This window comes from Thermobia domestica, chromosome 15 (assembly GCF_964235325.1).
Source record: "Thermobia domestica chromosome 15, izTheDome1.hap1.1, whole genome shotgun sequence".
Classification (NCBI taxonomy): Eukaryota; Metazoa; Arthropoda; class Insecta; order Zygentoma; family Lepismatidae; genus Thermobia; species Thermobia domestica.
In genome coordinates, this window is record NC_137468.1 from 53,523,739 (window position 1) to 53,544,159 (window position 20,421).

A 20,421-nucleotide genomic window follows, 5' to 3' on the forward strand; every position below is an offset into this window, starting at 1 on the left:
ACTGACAGACTAGATACGACGATGCGAATACCAATTTACCATTCGCAATTGCAACACTCATGTGCATGAACTGTTAATGCGAAGTATAGTCACGTTCTTGACAAAACATCTGTCAACTACAACACCAGTTGACGAAGAAAAGTACTTTCAAGTCGAACAAGAAAGTTAATTGAAAGTGCACGCGTTGGATTGACAAAAAGAAGACGTTCATTCTTTCATGTGCTGAATCGTCGGTTCAACTGCCACTGTGCAGGCATCATTTCTCCAAGTTCACTGACATCATTAAATCTATATATACTAAACTAAAACGAACAATACACAGTGAAAACTAGTAAGTAACACTATTGGAAACTAAAGAAATTACTGTACTTTTCTTTTCATCTGTATATTTTGTCTATCAAATCTATTCAATAGCTTTACCCAACGAAAACTGCAAGAATTCGTTATCCCTAATTAATATCTATATTAAGACTAAGACTGATTCATATCTATATAAAAATATACTCCAGTTTCACTTTTTAAAAGAACGTGTTTAATGGTTCATTCTTCTTTCTGATTCTTTCTTAAATATTTTCTGCATTAAGTAATTTATCTTTATCGTCTGAGGTCATCAGCATATTACGTGAACTTTCGTAAAATGTATTAGAAAACAATAAGCTAACAAAAATGATAGCTATCAATTTTCTGTTCTCTAAATACGACATATATCCTCATCTGTTACATCCAAATTACATAATGTGATGTACCCATGTTATAGTTAACCTAAAATCAGATTTCTTTAATTTATTTCCTCTGAGTTATTTTATGTAGTTTCTCCAATGGTATTCACACCACAAGCTCACAAACCTATCAACATCAACTCGAAAGAAATAATTTAACTTCTTGAATTTATACTTACCCTCGAACTCCTGGATGCTTTCGGATCCAGATATGTCTTTAATTTATTTAGGTAATAAGATGGAGGGTCTTTGGCATGAACACGTTCCTGCAAAGGAAAAAAAATAAAAGCAGTTATTAATACGTAATTATCTTCATAAGCAAGCATATTTCATATTTCTGCATATTTCATAAGCAAATAAAATATTGAAACAATGCACAAGAAGATTAGAGAGATGTTTTTTGATTTGGTATAATCTACAATTAAATGGTGGCAATTTCGTAAAGGATTCTTCACACAATTTTTTCACCCTAAAATTTTCGTTTGATTTTCAATGATATACCTTCCTACTTAAACTCTGTGGGTGACCCCAGGCAGTGGTAATTTCAATTTCTCCCAAGGGAGGGAATACGCGAGGGGGAAAAGTATAATACAAAAATGCTAGTGATACATATTGAGCACGATCAGATATATAGCCCAACGGAAAATTTATGTAACTCTGGAAAGGATTTCCCTCCAGGATACCCTTTGATATCATCACTGTCCCCGGACTCCATGAATGACGCTGCTGTGGGACAAGAACGCTCTATCCGATGCGCGCTCTTGAATTCTACGTCCGGACGCTCACACCACATATCGTCTGAACCACCTGGTATATTGTATCAAGTACTATTGGTACTGGTTTGATAATTCTAACTGGATTTACTATTACTTACAATGAGCAGTTCCAGAACTTTATAATTGTTTTCAAAAAGTTCCAAATTCATAAGAGGCTGGTATTCGCTTTTGCTGACGAACACAACATGCGACTTGTAGCTACTGAAAAGTTTGGTGGTATCCAACGATTTCTCAATTGCTCAAGAAAGCTCCATCGTGGTTATATGGTTAGCGTAAGCCCCTTCGGTGTGTGAGACCTGGAATCGAATCCAGATGGGAGCACATGTGCTTTAGATCCCACGCTATGCTGTAGATCCGCGTCTGACCAACCAACTCGTAGCAGTCACGAGAGCACGGAGTATTAAAGACACTAGTAATCAGTGTCACGAAATCCACAAGTGGTGAGATAGATTACATTTTTTTATCATTTCACATCAACATATGCCATATCCCACTTAATTGGTTTAAAAAACAAATGTTTTGTCGATACGTACTCCATTATCACAGAATACTAGTTCTAATCATACCATTATGAGCTCATACGCTTAGATGAACAGAGAAAATAATGAAGATATCATAAATAGCAAATACTTTGATCAATACCATTTTGTGTATTATTTACTGGAAAATTACAAAGATAAATTTTATTCTTTTTTTATTTCTTCAGTAGTTCTATTTTCAGAAAAATCAAGAAGTAGCAGTGTCATATTGTACACAACGAGAAGGAGTTTGGCTTGTTTTTGGTAAACCTAACTATACTTAACAAGCCAAATTTTCCGCAGGCTTAGGCTTAAATATAATATTTTACCAATTAAATGAAATCTACTTTAAGATGAATGAAAAAAGAAACTATTTAAGTTTTTTTTATATATATTTGTCGAGAACAAAGTCACTTAGTTTCATTTTAGAGCTGTTTTCCACGAACGGATTAGTTTGTATCCTGAGCATTATACTAACCTGCTAATCTAAACAACACTGCGGGTAGTCTATCAGACAAGGATTATATCCATAATTATTCCCGCATGAATACATAGGGAACCGATCTTTGTCCATATCTTTGGATTAACTGAATCTTCATCAACGAATTCTATTTGGACTTTACAACTCTTGATCATATAATGATGATCCATTATTGCCGAAATTGCTGATCCATCAAGGAGTTCTTGAGATTCTGTGTCTCCCGGACAGACACACGGACAAGTTGATTAAATATAGAGATATTGGCAAACCAAACTCATTTAAAAGCAGGGGGTTAGAATTGGCAAGAGCTTGTTAAATGCCAAGTTTTCAATTAAAAAACAAATACATATATACAAATAAAGATGACAAACAGATGCGTTTATATTCCTCCAAGTGAGAGTTTTTTTTTTTTTTTTTTCAATTTTGCGTGTAACCATGGCCTCCTGCAGACGTTCATATTACGTCATCACCAACAATGCCTACGTGGAGAGTAAGTTGCGGGAGGGGAAGGGGAAATGACAGCTGGAGGAGCAAGTTATTCGACCATGACCCACGCGTGCATTATTGCTTCCCCTTTCCACAATGATGTGTTATTATTATTGTTGTTGTTTTCCTTTCAGATTACCATTTACGTAATACATTGTATAGCAGTAGAAATCATCACACCAGATATGCAACAATGGGCAACTCAAGTCATTAACTTTTTAACATCCTCCGAAGAGTCACTGTGCCATAACCGGTTTGTCACACACCATTCAGGCTAAACAAGTAGCAGATAAAAAGCCTTTACGAAGCATTCTACGTTGATAGAAGTCAAAGTAAGCGAATCACATTTTATGCTGGGCTCCGTTGATGGATTTTTTAAAGTTTATTGGTTGACATCCAGGGCAACCAATCAATTCAATTTTAATCTGTATCGCATTTGTTCAAAGTGTGTAAAAAAGAAGATAATACAAACTGAAAGAACAATTTTGGTGATAGTGATGATAACTGGAAATATCCCACATAATGCTGTTTGCCAACTTCGCTACAAATGACTGTTTAAGCCAGTCGTTGTACAATCATCGTCAAAAGTTTAGTACTCCGTAGTCCTGCCATGCGTTACCCCGGAACAGTATTTAAAGATTAACTCATTGAAAGCAAGGTTGTTAATGGTTGCATCCGACAGGTGTAAATGTCGGATATCAGTCCTGTAAAGAAAAACAATTCCAGGTGCGGTATCGAAAGTTTCTAATTTAAAAAATAAGTTTCGGACCATACGTCCAGAATCGAAATTGTTCCGGAACGGAAACATTTCTTCCGGAAAAAAGTCTATCGAGTCTGGTATCGGAATCATTATTGTTACAAAAACAATCTTTCGTTGCTGAGAAGATGGTTCCTTCCATTTACGATGTCACAGTAGTCCCAACTTCATTTTCAGTGTGCAATGATTTTGAGCCAACGATGTTTGCAAAGACGATGATTTAAGTTTTAAAACCTAATTCACTGTGACTTTGGTTTTCAGTTTCGTGAATAGAAGTGATATGTCACAATAGATTTCGATTATGCGAACAAAACCAAAACGACGAAAAGTATTTGGCAACAACTTTTTGGTCCTGTGAACAGCGCCAATATTTCAAAATGTACTTCAGTTCTATTCCCGAAGGACACTGAATTAAAAGGTTTATTTAGGTTCCGGGACTAGAAACCAAAATATTACCATTAACAATCCTGTTTACAAGCATCACAGGGAAAGGTGGATAGGGTTGTTACTGCAGGAGCTCTGCGCGCAGATCTTAGTAGTACATATAGAGTCGTGTATGATATTTAAATGCTTATTTTAGAACAGCCTTCTTGCAATGCGATACAAATCCTGATCTGGTATCTGCCGGATTATTGAAAGTCTAATCTAAAAACTGGCTTTCACATGTCATCTGTATATAACATTTGTTTTAGCAGATGACTGCACCATCGAAAGCCTTTAAAATAATAAAACTTTGTGTATATATAATGTAAACAGGCAAAATATAATAATAATAATAATAATAATGTGTAAATGTAGAAAATAATTAATTACTATTATCTTAAAAAAAATTTTGAAGTGTGTCAAGTCAAAATAAAGCCCTCAAATAAAGGCCTCATAAAATTATCATCCGATAATTTTATATTAGGTATTAGTTTGTTTGGCACAGACTTCGAAAATATTTATAGACAGAGTAATTAATTATTTTCTGCTTTTAAGATAATTATTTTATGGTTTTAAGAGATTTACTATTTTCTGATTTTTAGTGCGTTTGTGAAGTCTGTTATTTTTAAGTTGGTTTGATTCTTTCCAATTTTTTTGTTACCTCAGTAGTTTACCTAAAATGAAGGTAGGACACGAACTTTGTATAAAGTAAGTCGGGCTACGAAAAAAAAAAGCGTGACGAAATATAACCTAATTAATCGCTCTACACGTTACGGAATTATACATGAACAATACACACGATATTAACACTATCAGCTATTAAAAAGTTTCATGGTCTAACTCCAAAGACTGTCGTCAGATCATGATAAAATTTATATTAAACCCGCAAGATTATATATTCTTTGTAACTTAAAAAGAATACTCAAAATAGATACATCTGTTAAGTTGTGCGTGAACTTGCACATGATGAAGTCGGTTAAGTATGATATTAACACTGTCAGCCTTTGGGCAGAATATCATCAGATTCTAATAGAATTTATATGAAACCAGCGCGAAAACATACTTTTTCAAACAAAAAGTAAGCCAGGTTTGCAATAACTGCAACTCTGGACCGAAGTGATTAACCTTTATTGATTATTTATAGAATTTTTTTTTAGTGAAAACATTGTTTTCGCGAACGAACATGACATACAAATAGTTGAAAATAAAATGAAATTTTTGAGTTTTACCTCCCACGGTTATGCCGGTTAGGCTAAAGGAGACGGTGATGATGAGTAATAAATCAAATGGTGGAATAAACAAAGTGGGAGGAAACGGGAGAACCCCGAGAAAACCCACGAGCACGGTGTTCGTCCACCACAAAGTCCACACGATGCGAGCTGGGATCGAACCAAGGACCCCAAGCACCGGAGGTGAACGCTCTACTACTGAGCCACCGCGCCCCCTACAAATAGTTGAATTTGCTATATCAGCGAAAAGGATAATCACTTTGAAAAATTATGTTCGCAGAACACAACGAAAAGGGCTTCGCCCTCTTTCTAATGCTGAAAATTCTATTCTGCATTGTTTACATTGAGAATTCGGGAGCCAAATGCTTTTCCAAAGTTATAAGTCTATGGGCATCCCGTTTTTCGGTGATTATTCCTCAATGGTATGTCCGATCGGGACATGCCACCCCTTATGACAGTCAGCGCACGCTCTCGAATCATCATATCAAATTTGGTTAAGAATGGTTTATGCATTTCGGGGCAGTATTCGGATAAACGAACACCTGAGTCGAGTAAACATGAGCTCCGTCAAATCAACAAAACTAGTGATCAACTATGTCAAAATTATGCATAATCATACAATTAATGGTATGAACATTGGCAACCCTTGCGGAATTTCCTGACTTAGCTCCGAAAACTGTTGTTAGATCCTGATAGAATTTATATGGGACCAGCGGAAAAATGTGTTTACAAAATAATAATAATAATAATAATAATAATAATAATAATAATAATAATAATAATAATAATAATTAGTTGTATCTATGTCGAAGTTACAAAAGTCTACGTGAATATAGATACAACATGCATACAAGGTGAGTTCAAAAAGTATCGAACATTGTATTTCCTGCGTAAACTAATGAAGCGTACGAGACTTTCTTCAGTGAACATATAGAGAGAGGGGGGGAAGACACCCCGCTCGCAGAAAGCGTCAGTTAATGGCAGTGCGCCAAGGAGTGAAGACATGTAATAAGCGTCGTCGGATATTTTTGTTGTTGTTTTTGTAAAATGACAGAAAAAAACAGCAGCGATATTGCATCAAATATTGTCAAAAGCTTGGCGACACCCAAGCGGAAACCCTTCGATCGGATCGATACGTTCAATTTTGAACGAGAATTTGGGCGTGAAGAAAATGTCTGAGAAATTTGATTCAGGCTTTTATCGCCAAACCCTCGCTGCTGAAAGGGACGTTAAACTTAAAATCATCATCAAGAACATTCCTGTCTATCGTCGGGCACCCTACTCACCCGACAAAACTCCGTGTGACTTTGTTACTTCGCAAGCTGAAAATGCCACTAAAAGGGACCAGATTTGAGTCAAGATAAGATATGAGGAATGCGATGGCACGGTTACTCAGCATTCCAAAAACTGCGTTCCAGAAGTGTTCCCAGCAATGGTGGGAGCGCTGGGAGAAATGTGAGCATTACCACGGAGTAGTGTTTCGGATTTCCAAATCAATAAGTGTTCGATACTTTTTCGATAAACAGGTCAAATTGAGAACTTCTTTCTTTTAAGTATGTTACAGATTACCTTCTAACACTTTTTGATGTAAATAGTAAAATTCCACCTTGAACATCGGTCTTTCATTCTTTTCTGACATAAAAACTTTTTGGATTATAAGAAAAATATTTGAAGTCACTCTGTAGAGCCTATACGTTGCAGTAGAAGAAATTTACCAAGTGTAAATGAATTGTTAGTCAATAATAAAGAGGACTGATAAAAGAAATTTTTAAAAAATATTGGCTATTTTTAAATGAAATGAAATGAAACGAAATCTCAGTTTAATGTCTCACAATTATGCACTTTGGGCTAAGGGAGAAGAATTATTAAGAGAAGTAAATTATTAAAAAATGGTAGACTGATAACGTGGATGGAAAAAGAGTACGCCGAGAAGAAACTCACGGACCCTACGTTGTTCACAACAAACTTAACCGGGGTTCGAACCAGGGATCCCCATGCACTAAAGGTAAGCGTTCTCGCATTGAGCCACCGCGACCCCCACCTGTTTTTAAGACTTAATAATCGAACATTTATTTCCTTATTTTATGTTTGTTTCCTAAAGCTTATCATAAACAAATGTATTAATTAATTACATTTTTCTTTTTGCTTTTAAAAAATAATCTTAAGAGAAGCTAAAATGGTACAACTTTTCTCTTTTATCTATTTTGATTAGGATGTCCTGGCTTGATTTTATATCAGTCAGTCATTGATATCCCAGTATCTTTAATCGTTCGACTTATACGGGAAACAAGAAAGAAATGTTTAATTCTAATTGCTTTTCTCCCCCTCACATGTCAGACAGATCGGGATAATCCAAACACTACTATGCCACATATACTGTACGAGTAAATCTAACGATTTACTCCGAAATCATTAGGCCTAGCAGCTTAAAATTTTGTACGGAAGTTCTACTTTAACCATAGGCTTTGGATAAGACGAAACTTTGCGAAATGTAAACCCTAAGAGGGTAGAAGGAAAAAAGGATGGAGTTTTAAGAAATTATAACCGAAATGTAGGTACAAATTAAACGATTATTATTACTATTATAAAGAATAATAATGTGATAGGAAAGAATAAAGAATACACTAACATACAATTCTAATTATAGAAAGAAAATCTGAACTTATGTTATCCTGGAATGTTATATATCTTGTTTAACAGATTTGTAATCTTGATTGTAGAAATACAAACGCCAAATGTCTGTGCTTCACGCTAATTCCAAGTAGCAAACAGTCATGCTAATATATGTCGCTACGTATGTTATCACTTGCCTGCCTGACCTACTGGATATCACTCACTACCTGTGAGACTGTCACGTATAACGAAGTCCTTGAATAAGTGTATAAATAATATGGTAAGGAATTTGCGGTGGTTGATGGTTGTGGCAGAAATGACGAATATAATAAATTTGTTAAATATAAACTTACATGATTTAGCCTAACGATTTGCATGAATTAGGGTAAAGCCACCGCTTTGAGGTGACAAAACGAATTGACTCGGGTCTTCGCGTTGAGAAAAGCTATTTAACCCTTAAATGCATGATTTTTTTAATTTTTTTTTAATATGAGTAGAGTTTAATGTTGTAAATTATAGGAAAACAAATTTAAAACTCTAGGTCCAAAATTTAGGTTAATAATTCGTTATTAACTGTTTGTAGCAATTTACACTTCGAATCCGTGTCACAATATCTACTTTGTGATTAGTGTTTGTTTTTAGTTTCAGTAATATTAAAAACTTTTTTTATACATTCACAGATATTAGGCATCTATATCTCTGCTATCTCCCGTACACTTGTGGACATAACACATTAAAATTCAACACATCAGAATTATGTTGCATTCTAGAGATGTTTTCTTGTAGCACTTGCAAAAACGGAATGTATACAAGCTACGACAAAATGCACTTACGAAATACGTATTGAGAGATTTATACGAAAGAATTAAGAGTGTCGCTAAACAGTTACACGGTGCATTGAAGAGTTAAAACGAAAGCAATTGTGTGAGGGTCTACGAACGTATATATAATGAAATAGAACATGTATCAACTAACACGAATCTTGAAACCAGAAAAAAAAAAAAAAACTCACTTCCAAATATTTCCACCATCCTCATTCTTCCCATACGGAGGGAAATACTTCTGCTAGAATTAAATATTATTATGTTTTATTGAGAACAAGATCCTGAGACGAATATTCGGACCCAAGAGGAACGGGAATGGGGAATGGTGGAAACTTCATAACGAGGAACTACATAATTTATATGGTTTATCCAACATTGTTAGGGTCGTCAAGTCTAGGACGCTTAGGTGGGCGGGTCATGTAGCTAGAATGGAAGAAAGTAGAAACGCTTTCAAAGTCTTGACTGGAAGACCAATCGGAAAACGACCATTAGGAAGACCTAGGAGCAGATGGGAGGACAATATTAAGATGGATCTCGCAGAGATTGGAATACAAAGTAGAAACTGGATGCAGTTAGCTAAGGATAGAAGTCAGTGGAGAGCTTTTGTGAACGCGGCATTGAACCTCCGGGTTCCATAGGTCATAGAGTTAGTTAGTTAGTTAGTTATGTTTTATTGCTGCTAAATTTCAATACAAACAAAAACAGGTAGTACTGCATCTTTCTTCACCACCTCCTTCCCCAGTGCATTTTTTAGTGTCGTCTTGCTAGTACCTTCCTATACTTACTTACACATTACACGTATGGATCTGTAAAACAGTGAATTTTAAACTTTTCCTACAAATGCAGTGTGTTCTATTTTTACTTAGTATTTTACTGTCATATCTAAAATAAATATCCAGGAATGTTGCAAATGAACAGATAAGAAATCAGAGCTACTAATATCCAATGTCTGGACAGAACTTTTTTCGTTGTTGATTGCTGAACATGATATTTCGCACTGCATTTCAAAGTTCTCATGGAATAAAGTAAGAGTTGTTATTCTCTGTGGAGCACACAGTGGGAAATTCCATCACAAGCTTTTCTTTTGACTCAACAAAAACATCTTGACAAGCACGTACGGTTCTCATTAGAAAGAAAAACTGTAATCAGTATAACAAAAATTAAATAAGCTGTATTTGTGCAATACTTTTGAAGTACAACCAGCTAGATTGAGGAACTCATTTGAGGAAGTTATGAGGGCATTTCTTCTCTCGAGTCAAAAATACATGCTTCTAAGTAAACTATATAATAATATACTAACAAAAAAATGAAACTATTATGTCGGTGGACAATCTTGAGCCCTCCCCTTGGGAAATCTGAAATTAAACTACTGGCTAGATTTAGTACTTAAGAAGGTATACAAAGTGATGTCATTCAATTGCAACCGATTATTACAATTTTCTCAGGTTCTCGGTACTAGTATCATTGGAATAAGCAATGGTAGTACAAAAATACGGAATAAGCAACGGTATAATCATACAGTAATAATATTAATACTGATAAACTTACTATACTAATCACAGAGCCGGTTGTAAAATTATTTTGAGTGAAACAATTGGGTATATAATGGTTATGAGATAGAGAATTCATTTCAGAAGTATACACTTCCACTTTTAAACCCATGTTGCACGTGAGCTTTGTGGAAGATTAATCTATTATACTTATATAAATAAAAAGCTATGTTTGTGACTTAATGACTCTTGAACCATCCAACTGCTTTCGATCAAATTTTCAACATAAATGAGGTTCGGATCTGGGATACTCTTTATTATTTCACTCTGACGGTGCAACTTAGAGGAGGGGAGGGGTGTATATATAGTTTTCGGGGTCGCTGGGATGAACAGTGACATTTTCGATGCCGTTTAAATCCAAATTCAACCCCGCAGCTTGGAGGAGGGGGAAGATATATAAAAATGATCGAAAATGACCGATATTGTCGAATGCATAGTTTTCGGCATCGCTGAGACGTACAGTGACACTTCCGATCAGTGTCGTAGCGTGGAAAATCAGACGACATACGACGTCGTCCCCTCTTCAGTGATTCGGGTGTAAATAGAGGGGTGGGGCCCTTTTAGCAAGTGTTTAGGGACGCAAAAAGTATAAATCTGACCCTGGTCAAATTAAATATTAGATTGAAAATACTGCTGTTGATCAAAAATATTCCAAGTAATTTTTCTTCTTTCCTTCTTTTCTTTTCTCCTTCCGAATTTTTCGCCCCCTTACTTCAGCGCCCTGGGCCGTTGCCCCGCTCACTCCACGGTACGACACTGCTTCACATGCCGTTTAAATCTAAATTCAGCTCCATTAGACTCGTAAGGGGGATGGTGACATGTAAAAATATTGAAAATTACCGCGTGTCAAATTCATAGCTTTTGGGGTCCCCAGGTCGATTGGTGGCAGTTTGTTGCTCTTTTATGTCCAAAATGAAACTATTCGTCCCGTGCGAAGAACGGGTATTCTGCTAGTATCTTGTATAAGGGTTTTTACTTTTTCATTCAACCACTTTGTTCTTCATTATTTATAATTGCGTCTTTAGGCTAAAAGGCCATGGCAATGAAACAATTGACTTTTATGACGCGATTGTTATAAAAATCTCACTTAACATACACAAGATCTTAAGGTACCGGATATTTATTTAAAAGCTACATAATTCCAGTGGAACTTATGAGTGTGCTACACGTATATTCCAGACTGGTATGTAATTTGCGTATCCTACTGCTATTATTATACTATGCAATAAGTTTTTTTTAAAGAAGTTTTGACAATACATACAAAAGAAAGTAAACATAATGGCAACAACATTTAACTACTATATTTTGAAAACGAGAATATATACAGGATGTTGCACAATACCGTTTGCAATGCTTGAAGAATTAATAATCTACGCATGAAAACAAACCAGAAAGTATACAAAAAATACCCAGTCACAGCTCAAAGCGCGTCCTTTCATTGCAAAATCGGAATAAAGGAATTTCGGGCATCCTAACGCAAATACCATCGACGCTAAGGAAAGCAGTGTGATGGATTTTACAAGACGTGATACCTGTAATTTTAAATAGTGAAAAAAAAAAAAAAACACGAAAAGTGGGAATGTACATAAGACATTTCCCAAATTAAGGAGATTACGTAGGATATTCATACTTCTTTTCATATATAGATTCATCCCGGAAGCGTTGTAAACTGTATTTCTGCAACAGCCTGTATAATTAGAATGGCATCTTCGTAGAGATGAACATTACTTCCAAATATCCTTAACTTTAAACTACTGTGCGCTACCCCTCATTACTCTTTGGGCCTTGCGTTTCAGCCTCATAAGTATGGCACCAATGCATCTATAATCACCATCACTGGCGCAAATCTCGGGGGTCTGAGGGGAACATGTCCCCACCAATCTTGGAACTGGGAGGACTGTCCCCCCAATAATCCGACTTGAAAAGTGCTTTTTGAGGATAAGTGTGATGACTTGTCTCCGTCTGCCACAAAAGAAAGTGAGATGAAATTGATTTCTCTTAGCTTTTCAATTTTACCTTAAAGATATAAAGGTTTGAAACTTCATTGCATTAAATTTATCATTAATTATTGTTAGTCTATTTTCAACTATTTGTTTAATTTTTGTAACGATTCCTATAACGTTATTGAAAACATCATCATTTTACTCAAATGAGTATTGCTGCATCATACATAATTGATTTTCTTTCTTCATAAGTTCTGGGGAAGTCATTATCTATATTATTATAAAACAAGTGTCCTAAAATTTTAATGTGAATCATTGTGGATGCCTAAGTAGAAACATACGAATTATAAATATGCATGAATTCAGATTTCTGAATACGTATGCTCACGGTGATGATTTGTAACGCTGATATGTGCCAATCACTTCATCTACATCGCCTGATATACTGTATAATATACAACAGGTTCACCTCAGAAATTAGATTCATCTACCTTAATATGAGTCTCATCATCACCCCCTAAAAGAATAAGCCTCAAATGTTTTGAACTTCGCTTTAAAAGGTAAGGAACTATCTTACCCGTCCCCCTTAATGTTGAAGACAGCTTTGCACCACTGATCATCATCATTAATATTCTGCCATTACTAATAGGAATGCGTTTATCACCGACATAAATATTCTGGATTATTGCTATCATTGGAGCATTTATCATCACCATTTTGATACTAGTACAACTCGAAACGCGTCTTTTGATCGGTTTTTATTCCTTTCTTCACTACTAGATATATGTTTATATGACGAACTCTGCGTCAAGCGTCGCACGATTGTCAGGCACGGTGGACTCCATTATGGTCTGAAGTACCACGTAGTAGAATCTGGCAATTCTTCTTGTGCCAATACACGATCGAGTCATAGCAGAAACGTATCAAGTAATTTTAGGTAACCACAAACACCTTGTATTTCCGGACGGCTATATTCCAAAATGATAATGAAGCGTAGTTTACGGAGCATGCAGACAGAGTTACGCACTTCAGCTGGTCCGCCCAGTTACCAGATCTCAACATCACTGAACATATGTAGACTGTTTGGAAAACTGGATTAGGGTTTAGTTTGGGTCGCCGTAGATTTTCACCGCCAAAATCTGTACCTGAACTGGAAGCTGTACTTTACGAATAATGGCTTCAAAGTCCATTAACTGCAATTCACGGAATGTACAGGTCCAATTCTACCATAATTCAAGCTGCATTCAGTAATATGGTGCCAACACCAAGTTACTACTTCAAAAGTGTTTACAGTATTTTATCTAGTTTCTAATACCGTTAAAGCTGCCTTTTTCTAGTCTAATGCACCTAAAAATTTTTTTTTCCTTTCTATGGAATCGAAATATGTTTTCTGTGTTACTTTCTAGAATAAACAAGGAAATATTTTGTGTTGCTTGGAATAAAATGCTATAGACAGTTATAAAATAACTTTTACAGAAATTTTCTCTCACTATGTATATGTGAGTGCTCTGCTTGAAGAGAGGTTCTAGCCTACCTAACGCAGATACGTGAAACTACTAACTTAGTAGAACACGCGAAGGGTGGCCAGTCCCTTTCCCCTGTGCTTTACTAACTGTGGCGATAAATAGGGATGCGCTCGAGTCGAGACATGTCTCGAATCTCGACTCGACTCGACTCGAATTCGAGTCGAGATTCGAGTCGAGACACACTTTGTAAAATTCGAGACGAGTCGAGACAAACGTATTTCTCGACTCGAATTTTCGAGTCGAGACACGAGTCGAGTCGAGACGGCTCTTAAAAATCTCGACTCGACTCGAATGTCTCGAAAATCTTTCTATAATTTTTAATATTATTTTGAAGAAAGTATTCACTCAGAAACAGCCTTGAAACCAATTCCAGCTTTTATTCCTTCAGAAAGGTACAGAACGCATAAAATTAATAGTTAATCCTTAAAGATCAAGATTTAATTTTCAGCTCAATTCAGTTAATTAGAACTAATAGTTAATGTCGTTGTATTTGGTTGTACTGCAAATATAATGATAATAATAATAATTGATTATCTTGTTTGTATAAAACTATTATCCGTAGTCTAAATTAGTTTGTATAAAACTATTGCGATAAGGTGAACTTCATAAATTCTCTGAATGAGCAGTTGGTAGTCTATAGTAATTTAGCATAGTTATAATTATTGTGTTTTTGTTCCCATGAACGCAATAGGGTTACGTAACTTCTGGATTATTCGCTTGCCCAACTATTTTGAGGCTTTAATATGTTGCAGCATATCAAGAACTACGGATAATATATAATGTAACATTTGTTGTACATCACATATTATGATACGAGACTATTTTACATAGTATGTCTTATCTAATATAAATAAAATAAAGTTTGTTTGTGTGTTTGTCTGTCTGTTTGTGTGCAACCTGGGGACCAGACGAGTGGACCGAGAGTTCCCAAAATTTGGTCACGGGTACCTTGGTCCAGGCCCCAGATCAAGACGAAGCGTTTTTTTTTTAAATTTCGAACCAGGGGGTCTCGGGGGGGGGGACGCTTACTGGGACCGACCTGGGGACCAGACAAGTTGACCGAGAGTTACCAAATTTTGGTGACGGATACCTTGGTCCAGGTCCCAGTCTAAGGCGAAGCGTTTTTGTCAAAATTGGAACCAGGGGGTCTCAGGGGGGCGTTTAGCGAGACATGTAGTAAAAGTAATCCAAATTGATCGACATTAGTGTCAAATCCATAGTTTTCACGGTCGCATAGATCAATGGTGACACTTCCATCAGCGATGACTTGCAAATTCAGCTACTACTGTATGCGGGCCGGGTGTCAGCGGGTGAGGAATACCGAGACATGTATAAATAGCCCATATTGATTGATACTAGTGTCAAATCCATAGTTTTCGCGGTCACTGAAATGAATGGTGATACTTCCACAGGTGTTGACTTCCAAATACAGCCCCCATGCGAAGAATGGGTATATTAGGCTAGTATTACAATAAATGGACTGCTTGGATGCCAAGAACTAGTACAGATAAGTACCATTCACTTCTATGAATAGGTATTTTTTAAAAGGATTTTTGTAAACACTAAGTTATAAAACAATGAACTACATACAGTAATTATGGTTTTGGTTCCCAACATAAAAGAAATATGGATTGTTCATGAGATATTGAACTTCAACTTTCACTCCTGGAAAATTTCAATTTTGGAGTTAGGCCACTTGGCATCAAAGCAGTTCACTGTAAGATAAATACATTCCGCACATTAGTAACATAGTTGTTCAGGGGCCTTCGATTTCCATCCTCTCAAATGAAAGCTGAACGATTGCTTGATACATGCTGACTATATAGGAGAAATAGTGTATTAAGTTTTCGAGCTTTGGTGCGTATCCGTATTTACACTCTGATATAACTTGAAGTTCACACTCAAATCGAGCTAATTGTTTAATGCATTTCGAAAGCTTTTGTTTTTATGCAGCTCATTAAGGAAAATCTATTTCATAATCGTAACATTTATGTACTAAGAAACTATGAACGTAAAGTGGACTCGACCTAGCCCCGTGGCCGCTGTGACTCAGTGGCACAGCTCTCACCCTTGGTGTGTGAGGACTCTGATTCTGTGTTTGTGTGTGAACTCCGCGGCTAGTGTACGCGTCTTTGCCGTGGAAGATTCGGGTTCAATTCCCGGCGCGAGCTCATGTAGTTCGGATTCCACGTTAATCAGTAGGTCTACTGCTGAAAGAGACGGTAAAGTCAAAATCAACTCAACAATATATATATGTGTGTGTGCTTATGTGAATTTTCTCGTGGCTGTATGGTTAACACATACGCCTTGATCGCGGGAGACTCTGGTTCGATTTACGGTGGAAGCTCATGAAGTTGTTACCGGTATCCCACTTTAAACTGTAGATCCATGCCTCATATAACCATAGATATAATATATATGCCTTTGATACACTTATTTTCCGACTTGGAAGCCATCGAAAATTTCCGGACACAGAGTCCCGTAGACCGAAAATGAGAAACATGGGTACAGAGTAAAACAGCCATAGAAATTTAAGCTTTTTAGGCTAACTTAATCCTTACATATAATGCAACTAGCTTGGCCAAGTTATAATGGAGGAAATGCTATCATTGCAACACTCTGAGAATAGAAAATGTTCGTCAGGTATTACTATCCCCCCCCCTCTCCTGGAGAATGAAAACCCTGACTAAAACTCAATATATATATATATATAAAACTATTTTGTGTAATGTAACAAACAGTGGCGGATAGTATTCATGCTTCCTTGCAGAGGTCCTTACGAGGGTTCGCTTCCATCTTCCTCTCCCCAAGAACTAAAATAAATTATAAATTGCTATTACTTGTTACAAAGGACGCAATTAAAGTCCCAGTGTAACACCCCTTCACATTTAGATTTTCCCCCTGGAAGAAAACCAGTTATTATTGTTTCTTGATTTCTCAGTCTCACCTACATAAACATACGAATAGAATTACAGGATAGGACATGTTTAGAGTGCTTGCACGTGACTTCTAACTATATTTCTCATCAAATGTGTCACAGATGAAAATTTCCGTTTGTACTGCCTCTATTTTCTGGTACATATGTTTCATTTATGTTATGTTGCTAAAATTCGTTAGGAAACAAGTACAGACTGCGCCTGTGTGCCTGACAAAACGTAAATGTACTGGATAATTATTTCTTCACTTTCTTCCAGAAAAAAAAAAGTAACCCATCTCATATCGGCTAACAAAAGGAGGTAGCGGACCAAAGATAGCCGTTGTTTACCTAAGGTCGTTACACAGCAGGGGTTTCACTCAGTCAGAGAAAAAAAAATAATTTAAAGTTTCTACATTTGTTTTGAACTGCAATATACTTCTTCCTTTTATTTTAAGAACCATTTCCTTGTCATTTGTCTGCATCAGAAAAAAAAATGCAAAAAAATCACTAGAATGTGCCTATTTACCCAAAGTACGTACTAGATCACTAGTTCAATAGTAAAATCACTAAATCTAGTACGAAATCATAAATGTGGCATCCCTGGGTTGGAGCGAAAGTAATGGTTGAAGTAAAAACTAGTCCGTATTTCTACTGCGTTCTGTTGTTGAATTCACAGAAATGTTCAAAAATAAATTCAAGAAGTAAAACACGATCCTACAAAAGACTGTTTACTTGCTCACTGGTTTTAGTATTGTGAACTGAAACTCAAGTCGCAGTCATGTTGAATACTTCTGTCCCTTTCTAATAGTTTCTACTTTACAACTTGAGGTAGGATGAGGATCGAGTCGGAAGCGGTATGTATTGTTTATACTACTTACAATGAACCCCCCCCCCATAAAATATAAATTCACCCTTTCTCCCTTCCCTTTTTCGAATACAATGAACCGACTCTTTTGCTGAAGAAAGATGCTAAAAGAAAATTGAAACATCTGTGTCTAAACTTTCTTTGAAGCGCAGTCTTTTGTATTTGTAAGGTTTTGCGAGTGTTTTCGAGATAGCCAAATCTTTTACCATGGACTCCTGCTGCGAACTGACCATGAGTAAACACCCGATTTCGCTGTGCTCAATTTCTCTCGCACACGTGAAATGGGTTTGTTGTTTCCAAAACAAATAGGAAGTTACCTTGTGCTTTTGCATTTCTGCACGCACACAGGTACCATTGTTGTTTTAATGATCAGAAGAAATATCAAAACCATCCGATATATATGATACGAAACAGCTAACAGGGAGGCAAAGATAAAAGTAGGCCTATACCAAGTTTTCCGCGTGGTACCATTATGGAGAATAAATATTTGATAAAGTCACGTAGATGCGCTTAAACCTATTCCATCTGTCCTTATAATTTTTCTGGTCTCATCAATTTCTCAGGAGAATACGTACAACATATGTCCAAATTCCATATATACTCTTTCTAAACTAGTGAGTAAACTCATTAAGAACACCAACTGATATCAATAAACAGGAAAGAAAACAATACGTTATACTTCTATCATTTGGTACACATCTCTATGAAGCACAGCTTGTTTCTTTTCGAAATAGCTCCTTCGTGTCACAGCTGTGGTTAGTTTTGTTTTGTGTTAGGATGAAAGAGAGAAATGCAACATTTGCTTCGCTGTGAAGTTATATATATTATTAAGATGAGCGGTGATAAGCGAGGTTTAACAAAGAGTGCCTTTCGGATGCACAATTTAACGGGTAGTTGCAGTCCGTGTTGAGAATCGAACCAAAGCTATGTAAGACATGTTATGACAAATCCAAAAGGTGTGTTGTATCGGTACAGTACCAGTTTTTCACGTTTTTCAAAATGTTCCAAAACCCAAAGAATAATCTTTAATTTCTGATATTTTAGTCGTCACAAATTACAATTTTATAATGTAGTCAATGTTTATAATTACTGGGCAGTTGGGCGTTTAAACTAATAACATCATAATAAAGTCAAAACCATAATTTTGAGTTGAATTGATTCTGAGTTTAACGTCCCGTTCAGCAGCGAGGCTATGTAAGACGTGGACCTACTGATTAACGTGGAGTCCGAATCACATGAACTCCCACCGGGAATCAAGCCCAGGTTTCCCACGCCAAAGGCAAGTATGCTAACCGTTAGCCACGAAGGAGCTCCACCATAATTTTAGTGGGCGATAAGAAATATCTCGCGAGTGCTTTTACAATAAATAAAATTTTATAAGTATTAAAGAATAGTGGTAAGAGATTTTATAATAGCTCTTTTATTTATGAGATATGAGTATTTTAAAAAAAATAATAACTAAAGAATAGGTTGGCGGAACCACAAAAGACTCGTAAAATAAACTTCATTATAAATACATACGCACCTTACTCACCTTTTATAATTGCCATGCTTACGTTCTCCATAAAAACATAAATTTTCTTTTAGTGATACTTTACACAAGATCATGAAGTGGGCTCAAATTTAATTAAAGGCAAAATACAATACAATAATCCACAAATATTGCCTCAAGTGAGTTTAAAGAATTCTAAACACTAGTGCGAAACCGGGCTCTGCCGTTGCGATCGATTTACAGGTCTTGAGACGAAAGTAAGAAGGGACTTACGCACACAGTAAGTAAAAACAATTAATATGCCTGTAACTTTCCCCCAAATGGGTGTATCTTAAAACTAACCTCACTATTATTTTTCTAATTAAATTCTAGCCCGAAATTATGTATCATATTACCCTATTCCCATTTTGAAAACTTGACCTTAATTCAAAATGGCGGATTTCAAGATGGCTACCATCAAGGTCATATCTATCATACGACTTCCCCCCAGGACTTATATGTATCCACATGATTTTTCTTCACTTTTCTTCATTAACGCTCCGTTTACAAAGGGTAGTAAGGGACTTCTGTAGTAATCTCTAATAACCACATCACAACTCTTAAAAGTTATTTAAAAAAATAGAAAACATGCACCATGGCAAAAATTTGTCATCACAAGTAATGATGCATACATGCCTTCTATCAGCAAAAAAAGTTTCATTGAAATTGGAGCCGGACATTTGAGTGATGTCCCTTGTGGGATGTGATTGAACGTGACGTCAGAACACATCGCCCCCCTTCCCGGAATTTACGGGAATTAGGTGACCTGAGTGAGCCAGCTCTCTCCAGCGACCTATCAAGGATCATTGCGTGTATGCCAAGACGTGTCGCCGTTTTTATCCATGCCAAAAGTCGACATACTGACAATTAGGTAGGTAGTCATGATGGTCTGGCTGATGGGTGCGTATATTTTAACTCGTACATTTTGTCTCGACTCGAATTCGAGTCGAGTCGAGACAGAGACTGTCGAGTCGAGACACGAGTCGAGACAGAAACATATTTTCGAGTCGAGACACGAGTCGAGACAACATTTTCTCGAGACGAGTCGAGACAGGCTTAAATCTCGACTCGACTCGACTCGAATGCATCCCTAGCGGTAAACTATTAATAACGTACTGGAGTAGAGGAAATGGTTAAAAGTTACCATTGGGGACACCACGTATGCAACAACTGTAATTATGAATTCATATAAGACAATTAATATTCATTCATACTAAACACTGACCTTCTACAGTGTCAAGGAACCAGCTTGTATCTTCAAAA

At 36.4% G+C, this 20,421-nt stretch overlaps 1 protein-coding gene across 4 annotated transcripts in view; it reads right to left on the reverse strand.

Annotated features, from left to right (window-relative positions):
- The window catches only part of Frl (formin-like protein), a 318,309-nt gene that overhangs the window by 141,782 nt on the left and 156,106 nt on the right, over positions 1-20,421 (reverse strand). For all 4 annotated transcript variants that reach the window (XR_014128428.1, XM_081739698.1, XM_081739699.1 and 1 more), the window contains exon 3: positions 899-985. Coding sequence is in view for 3 of the 4 variants with exons in the window: in XM_081739698.1 (XP_081595824.1) it covers positions 899-985 (87 nt within the window). In the remaining variant the exon portion in view is untranslated. The remainder of the gene's footprint in view (positions 1-898; positions 986-20,421) is intronic.